At 41.0% G+C, this 9112-nt stretch overlaps 1 protein-coding gene across 9 annotated transcripts in view; it reads right to left on the minus strand.

The window, feature by feature from the left end:
* Positions 1 to 8051, minus strand: part of HECTD1 (HECT domain E3 ubiquitin protein ligase 1) — a 72137-nt gene extending 64086 nt beyond the window's left edge. For 5 of the 9 annotated variants that reach the window (XM_058162194.1, XM_058162191.1, XM_058162197.1 and 2 more), the window contains exons 1-2: positions 7754 to 8051; positions 3924 to 4186 (exon numbers count right to left, since the gene is read on the minus strand). In XM_058162194.1, the coding sequence (XP_058018177.1) occupies positions 3924 to 4063 (140 nt within the window). In that variant the 5' untranslated portion in view covers positions 4064 to 4186; positions 7754 to 8051. The remainder of the gene's footprint in view (positions 1 to 3923; positions 4187 to 7753) is intronic. The other 4 variants (XM_058162196.1, XM_058162192.1, XM_058162198.1 and 1 more) reach the window with 1 other exon arrangement.
* Between the last annotated feature and the right edge of the window lie 1061 nt (positions 8052 to 9112).

A 9112-nucleotide genomic window follows, 5' to 3' on the forward strand; every position in this document is an offset into this window, starting at 1 on the left:
AGATGTAGTTAATAAAAATAGGAACTATCATCACTAAAAAAAACTCCTAACAATGATGCTGTAATACAAATACATTTTACTACCTGAAAAATTTTTAAAGTTCTCTTATTCTCAAGCAGAAAATATATGCTAAATCTTCAAGATCTTCTTAATGAATCAGCAGTTTCAATAATCGTAAGTGTCATAAAAATTAAGATGGTTGAATTTTGGGACCTAGTAGATATGACTTAAAACATACTGCAGAGGTCTGCCCACAACTCATCATTTCCAAGTTGAGCAACTAAACCATACTTCTGTTAAAACTATGCCATTTGGCAATTCCTTAACCAAGAAGCAGCTGTGATATCAGCATGTAAAGTTCTAAATTAATATTGCCCGTAACAGCAACCTTAAGAAACCACGATTTTAAGCATTTGAGAGCAGGGTGGATGGCAGTAAAAACAGACTGAAAGCAAAAATACTTTTTATCATTTGATTTTTATCCTCCCACGATGTCTGGAATGGAATTCTCATTTTTTTCCTCTATTGGTCCAAATATAATACAGAAAAGCTGTACAACAAGATTATTTTTTGCTATATCTGATGTGAACACATGCTAGCAAAGCAAATTCTCCAGAATAAAAGGATTCCCAATGGTTTTGTTTGAAGTCCTATTACACACTGGTACTTCTCAAGAAGTAAATTACTTTGTCTCCAACTGAAATATATAGTTGCTCAACAGAGACCTTGCCATGCTGGGCAGCATACAACAAGAAAAAAACATAACTAATACAAAGCAATGAATCTTATTAAAACTTAATAAAATGATAAAATGGCTACAAGAAGTGAAATCTTCTTTACTAATCAATTGGGGGATCTACTCATTCTGACCCCAAGACACATAGTCTTTAGTTTCTTTCTAAAGGACTGCAGGGTTGGGGCCATATGACATGAGAAGATCATTCTAAAGGGCTGGGCATACTAGCAAGAAACCACACTTCCTGGGTCCCTTATGATCACATTCCAAAGTCTGGAAGACAGGCAGGTACCCTTGGAAGGAGTTGATCCCACAAATAACCTAGTTCTATTTCATGTAAGGCTCAAGCAGCCAACACCTTGAATTGTCCCCCCGAAACCTATGGTAATCCTGTGCAATTTGTGGAGTAAAGGTATTACATGAGCATAAATAAGAACACCCATAACATCCTCCGCCATTGCATTATGGGCCACATGAACTTTCTAATTGGTCTTCAGAGTGGTCCCATCTCGTGTGTTGCAATACTCTATTATTATACCGATTAAGGTATGAGTGATCATGATCAGGGCCTTATGAAGAGGTGCATTTGGTACATAATATGAAACAAAGTAATTTCTTTCCCCAGACACAACTGTCATCTGTCCTAGAAATAGGAGATTTGAATCAAAGAGGGCCCCCAAGCTGTGCACTAAATCCAAAGATGATTGTCATTCCAAATTCAAGGAAGACATATCTTAAGTTTTATTTGATTCTAGGATCCAATCACCCAAAACTACTGCTACTGTACTATCAGCATATTGATGATACTACAGCCTATGTTGATGATGCCCATTGAATTTGAGGAAGGGGTAGCAGTGAGGCACTTTGTCAAGCACAGTTCTTGGACTAGATTGCTGTCACCTAATGGTGACCGGAACTTCCAAAGGAAGGAGAAAATAGTGCCTACAACACCCTAAACTGATGCCTCCACTCATAAAACCATCTGAACAGTGTCACAGACAGCTGAGATCAAGAAAAGCTAGGTTAGAACCACTTATCTCCACGATGTGTTTGCCAGAGTTCATTGACCAGAGCAATCAAAGCTATCTCAGTTTTATATCCTGGTCTGAAACCTGATTGATGGAGTTTCATATAGTCTGCTTCCACCAGGAGGAAACTACAGTTTATCTGCTTTCTCAATAACCTTCCTCAGAAAGAAATTTTGGGAAGGAATTGTCTGCATCTATGGCATCCTGTGATACTTTCACAAAGAGGAAGTAGATTACCATCTCTTTCAGAACCAGTGGGACCATCCCATCTCTCAAAAAAGCATTTACCACTCCATGGCTCCACTTACATACCTTCTCCCAGGATGCATTAACCAGGGGTGGGTTCCAAATTTTTTTACTACCGGTTCTGTGGGCGTGGCTTATTTGGTGAGCGTGGGTTGGTGGTCATGTGACTGAGTGGGCGTGGCCAACTTGAAGTCACTCAGGGCAAGGTGGGGCGGCACCTTGCTGTGAGTGACATCAAATTGGCCACGCCCACTCAGTCACATGACCAATGCTGCAGAGACAGGACGATTCCTCCCGGGGGACAGCCAGAGCTTCGCTGCCTCCTCTCTTCCTCAGAGGAGTTGCCTCCAAGTCCTTGCGAAGGGACACACACAATACAACACAACACAACTGACTCACACACAATGTAAAAGCAGCTGCACAGCAACCAACTTTCACACTTTACACGCACACACAACACAAAACAACACAACTGACTCACACACAATGTAAAAGCAGCTGCACTTCACCCAAAATGGCCCCTGCAACAGCAGGGACCTCACACAGCCACAAAAAGCTCAAAAACCAACTTTCACACTTTACACACACACAACACAACTGACACACACACACAAAATACCACATACGGCTTTGTGAGATTCTGTGTGTTTGTGTAGTTAGAGTGAAACACTACAGAAACACATCAAATCTCAAAAAGCTGCAAAAATATTTTATTATTTTATTTTATTTATATTTTTAGATCAGGGGTCTCCAACCTTAGTAACTTTCAGGTTTGTGGACTTCAGCTCCCAGTCTTCCTCAGCCAGCAAAGCAGGCAGATTGAGTTGCTCAATCTGGATGGATTGGATTGCAGGCAGGCAGGCAGATTCAGTTGCTAGCTGATGCAACTGATTGCAGAAGCCGAAGGAAAGCGAGCCCGAAAGGAGCCATAATATGTAAGTGGGGAGGGGGTATTGGGTGGGCCAGAGGAAAAAAAGATTTTAAAAGGCTCCTCTGACGATCCCAGCTGAAGTTGCCTAATAGCAGCCCAGAAGCTCTTAACTCAGTGGGATCGCCAGAGGAGCCTTTTAAAACCTTTTGTTTTAACAACCTCTTCGGCTGAAGAGGTTGTTAAAAAAAAAAACTTTTAAAGGATTCTGATGATCCCTGCTCAGCCACGCAATCATCAGAAAGATTTTTTACTTTTAAAAGCCTTTTTTTTTGACTGAAGAAAAGATGCTTTTGAAAGTAAAAAAAAACCAAACCTCTGATGATCGGGGAACTGGTTCGGGGGCGTGGCCAGCCAGCCATTACTACCGGTTCTCCGAAGGCCAGCAGATTTTTACTATCGGCTCTCCGGAACCGGAGCAAACCATGAGCGACCCCCCATTGGCATTAACCAACCAGGAAGAGCATGGATCTAAAACACAGATGGTTACACCCACAGCACCAAGAACCTTAACTACTTTCTCAACACTAACAGCTTCAAACACCTCCCAGATAACATCACAAGATAATGCCTCAGACAACTTAATCAGACAAGCCCAACTCAGAATGAGGGATTAGGTCAATCTGAACTGGGCCAATGGCCAACATTTGGAAGGTACAATAAGAACCGAGAAATAAAAATAAGCACACTTCATCTCTCTTATCACCACAAGGTAGGTCCTAATTTATCTGTTCGTCTTGAACCCATATTACCTTTGATATGAGCATAAGCCACTTTATAATGAAAATAGCACATTATAGCTGGTCTTACTGGTATTTCCTAACACTGCTGCTTTCAAAGGATTGTCAACATTGATACAGAGATTTCTGTATCGGTACAATCTGAAGAATGTTTGTCACACATTCCCAGTAACATTTCAGCACAATAAAAATCAAACTGAGTATCTGACATAAACAGCATAAAACCAAAACAAAACTTCACTTACGTTTCAAAGCACCGATCCACATTGTCTGACATCAGCAGCAGCATACATAACTGCTCCAGTGCTATTAGCTGCATGTCTCTTTCATCCCCTTGACCCATCTGCAGCCATTCAAGCAATGTATCTGGGTCCACATCTGCCATGATTTTAAAGTAGTCTGTTCTTAAATTAAAAAGAAACCAAAATTCTTTTTTAAATCCAGTCAAATAGCTCTGGCCTAATTAATCTTCTACTCTGAAGAAATCCAATGGCTTTGCAATCTTCACCTAAAAAAAAACAATATTTGTAGTTAATTTCTGTTAAAGCTCCTTAATTTTATCACAGTAAGTATGTGTGTTACTAGTATGATATATTCTGCACTCCAATAGATTAACTCTGCAATGCTTCAGAATAATTTGGAAAAGGTGCACTTGAAATATTATAAATGAAAAGTATTTGAACAGCAAAGGCTCTGCTAACATTTATATATTTTAGAAATCTTCATTAGGAAGGTAAGAAGCTGAGAGTCTGGTACTATATTTTGGTCTAGCTATTATGCTAATGGTGCTTACAAATTTCAAAGTGAGAGCCAGATATCTAAACAAGTGTTGTTGTTGTAATACAAAATTCTAAAATTGTGACAGAAGAACAGAATCAAATTTAGCTATTTCAGGTATCTAGGATAATACCAGCAATATATATATTGAAATATTACAATAGTGTATTAAATCTTTGGTGTTTATGCCGTTATTTATTGTTCTATTATAAGTTATTGATGGAGAAAAAAATAGTAAATAGCATTTCAAGGGTTAAAAATGTCATCTTAAATTATAATAGAGTTTGCTTAACAGCAGGAGTAACTTGTGAACCTACAAATAAAATACATTATAATTTTTCCCAATCAGGTGTTCTGTTGTTTTGATATTAATTTCATGATATAATTTTAAATGTTTTTCTATATTACCTTGAGTTCTTTTTGAAATTATATAGTTTAAAAATGAAAAAATAAGATAATGCACACTTCAATTTTAATTCCAATTTTCCTTAGAATGGTTTTAGCTCATGAAATCTAATACATTCTGTGCTTTGAGGGAAGGGAGTTGTTCTTTTCGTGCTGTTACTATGTTGCCTTTCAACATCACTAACAGAACCCAAATAAACCCAAGTCTTTTGTCCAATAACAGGCTGTTTTATGCCACAAACTGCAGTGTTTCTTTGCCACAGTTGTAGTCAATAACACTTTATAAAGTTAACCTCTTGTAATTGTTCGTAATCAGAATTCAGTTTCTAGAATAAAAATTGTAATGTAATCTTACTAAGTTTTATTTCAATAAATGCTTTAAGGTTCAATCTGTGTTATCTTAATTTAGTATTAGGATCATGTTAAAAATATATGATTAAATATCAGTGGGACTTAAACATGCTGTAGCAGTAGGTAAAGGCAGGAAGTTTATTGAATTCAAGAGGGCTTTTTTCTAAATATATATATATATATATAGGATTGTGCAGCATGTGGTCAATAAAGCTATTTTGGCTTCTAAGAGTATAAATATCTACATTTAAACAAGTGATGCTTAGAAAACGTTTCAATTATATTTGTAGAGATAGTCCTTGACTTACAACAGTTTATTTAGTGACTGTTCAAAGTTACAACGGCACTGGAAAAAAGTGATTTATGACTGTTTTTCACAGTTACCTTTGCAGCATTCCCCTTGGTCATGTGATCAAAATTCAGATGCTTGGCAATTGGTTCATAATTATGTCCATGACTGTGTCCCAAGGTCATGTGATCACTTGTGAACTTTTGACAAGCAAAGTCAATTGGGAAGCCAGATTCACTTAACCAAGTTACTAACTTATCAACTGCAGTAATTCTAACAACTGAGGCAAAAAAGTGGTAAAATTGGCAAAACTCACTCAACAAATGTCTCAACAGAAATTTGGGGCTCAGTTGTGATTGTAAGTTGAGAACTACCTATATACTTATTGTTTGTATGAAGTATGATTAACAAAACTGAATCTAATACATATATTAATCAGGAAAAAATGATACTAATAGTACACAATTTCTATTGAGGAAAGTACAGGTAGTCCTTAACTTACAACAGTTCATTTAGTGACCGTTCAAAAGTTACAACAGCACTGAAAAGTGACTTACGACCATTTTTCACACTTATGACAGTTGCAGCATCCCTATGGTCATGTGATTTACATCTGTATGCTTAACAGATGGTTTATATTTATGACAGTTACAGTGTCCCAGGATCATGTGATCTTTTGCAACCTTCTGACAAGCAAAGTAAAATGGGGAAGTCAGATTCACTTACCAACCATGTTACCAATTTAACAAGTGCAGCGAGTCACTTAACAAAAATGGTAAGAAAATAAAAAGGGGGCAAAACCATAAATGGGGGCACTTAACAAATTTCCCACTTAACATACATTTTGGGCTCAATCAATTGTGGTCATAAATTGAAGACTACCTGTATATACTTTTTGAGATGACCGACTTCCCAATACACTTGCATCTCAATGCAAAAATCATCGAGAAATAAACTGCACAAACTCTCTCCAACAAAGTAAATATGGAAGAATGGGCAACCACAGTATGGTAAGCCATATGCTTTACATACAGATAGTCCTTGACCTAACAACAGTTTGTTTAGTGACCAAAGTTACATCATCACTGAAAAAGTGACTTATGACCATTTTTCACACTTACAACTTTCACAGCAACCCCATTGGGCACACGATCAAAATTCAGATACTTGGCAACTGACTCATATTTATGACGGTTGCAGTGTCCCAGGATCACGTGATCACCTTTGGCAACTTTTCCGACAAGCAAAGTAAAACAGAGAAGCCAGGTTCCCTTACCAACTGGGTTACCAATTTAACAAGTGTTAAGGGATTCACTTAACAAACGTAGCAAGAAAAGGCACACAACTCAAGGAAAGCAACAGAAATGTGGTCGTAAGTCGAGGATTACCTGCATCGAAGTGGTTAGGTTCGACCTCTAGCTTAATAAGAAAAAAGGAAAAGGCAAACCTGGAAAGAGCCCCCACATTTCCCAAATACACCATCGCTGGAGGATAACAACGTGCAACTGACTGATGGCTTCACGGACCCAGGAGGAAGTTTTTCATACGTTCACAGAACCCATTTGTACAAGCCCTCTTACAACAGTACATGGCTAGCCTATAGATCAGGGGTCTCCAACCTTGGCAACTTTAAGCCTGGCGGACTTCAACTCCCAGAATCCCCCAGCCAGCTTTGCTGGCTGGGGGATTCTGGGAGTTGAAGTCCGCCAGGCTTAAAGTTGCCAAGGTTGGAGACCCCTGCTATAGATAATTGTTCCCCCACTCAAATAAAACAAGACGGCTTCGGGGAATCCTCTCCAGGTCTTAAGGGGAAACTGTTTCTCACCCCTTAAAGTCCCAAAACAGAGGGCCGAGAAGCCCCCGTGACTCTTCCCCGCCGACCCGACGAAGCCCGGACACGAGCAGGCCCAGCAACCCCCTTTCTGTAGGGACAGGACCTCGTTGTGGGCCCAGCGAGTGAACTCCGTCCCTTCCCTTCCTCTCCGTCGAGCCCAACCCTCGCTTTTTCCGGGCCTACCAAACCACCGCCTATAGCTGAGGCTCAGCGGAATCTCTACGACAAGCCATCTCCCCGCGCCGTCCCACCAAAAAAAAACCCAAACTCTTTCCCCCGGAGCTCCCCTTACACCGTCACCGCCGCGGCACTCGCGTTCTCCGCCAGCCGCAAGGCCTCGCAGGGCATCACGGCCAGGTGGCTCAGGAAACACCGCCGCCAGGCCGACAACGCGGGGCTCCTCTCTCCCGCCGACTCACCTCGGCGCCCGGGCTTCCCCCGCGGCCGTCGTCGTCGTCGCCGTCGCCTCCACCTCCTCAGTTTTCGGAGGCCTTTCCTCAGTCGGCCGCCAGACAGCGTCGCACCCCGTCCATCTTGATCCTCCCGGCAGAAGCTGAGGGGTTGGGTGGGGGGAGGATTAAGACGGAGCGCCACACACACACAGAGAGAGAGAGACACACTCGCACTCACACGAGAGAGGAAGAGGAGGAGGAGTCCGTCGGGCTCCAAGTCAGGCCGAAGCGGACTCCGGAGCAGAGCCACACAACGTGGCCGGAGGGGGCGCTGACGAGAACGCCGTTCCGGCCTTTTTTTTCTCTCCTTCCCTTCTCGCGTCACGAGTGATTCCGGGCTTCCTCTTTCTGCCCATTATAACTCGAGGCCGGAGGCTGCGTGACCTCGCTCGGTCCTCGGATGGTGGCGAACCTTTTTTTTTTCCCCCTCGGTTCGCTGGCTCGGCGTTGGTTCCTTGCGGAAGAAGAGAGGTGTCGCTCGAGCTCACCGCCCAGGCGATCTTTTAAAAAAAGAAAAAGAAAAAAAGCTTTTTAAAAAATAAATAAATTGGGCTATGCTCGGGGAGGGGGGGCTTCATCACTGGAAGCTTTCGAGAAGAGACTGGACTGCCATCTGTCAGAAATGGGGGGTGTGTGTGTGGGGTGGGTCTCCTGCTTGGGCGGGCGGGGTTGGACTAGATGACCTACAAGGTCCCTTCCAACTCTGTTATTCTTAGGTTTGATAACAAACAATGGAGCTTTTAGTACAACTTTGTAGGGGACAGGTATTGAAAGGGTTGGTTAAAATATATATATTTACTGACATTGGCTTACTGCCTATCGGGGTTAGCCTTCTCACAGGTGTCTGAAGGATTCTCGGTCATCCAGGTGATGGATGTATCAAAAGAGACATCCTCAGGGGTGTTTTCCATCTGAACTTGGAATAACGATAGTAATTCCCACCAAAGATGTTGGAGCAAGTTGTGGAAATGTGTATCTTTTACATCCCAGGTTTTATAGAGCTTAGATGTCTATATTTTGAATATGGGACAGGTTTTTAATAGGATGTATGATCTTCATTTAGTGCTTTAATGCATAATCAGCAGAAAATCAGCAGACTATCATTAAATGTTGATGAATGTATCTTTTCTTTTATGTACACTGAGAGCATATGCACCAAAACAAATTCCTTGTGTGTCCAATCACACTTGGTCAATAAAAAAATTCTGTTCTATTCTATTCTATTCTATTCTATTCTATTCTATTCTATTCTATTCTATTCTATTCTATTCTATTCTATTCTAATCAGCAGAAAATTACTTGATGTCACTACAGCCTTAGTACTGA

The sequence above is a fragment of the Ahaetulla prasina genome, chromosome 1, assembly GCF_028640845.1.
Source record: "Ahaetulla prasina isolate Xishuangbanna chromosome 1, ASM2864084v1, whole genome shotgun sequence".
Taxonomy (NCBI): domain Eukaryota; kingdom Metazoa; phylum Chordata; class Lepidosauria; order Squamata; family Colubridae; genus Ahaetulla; species Ahaetulla prasina.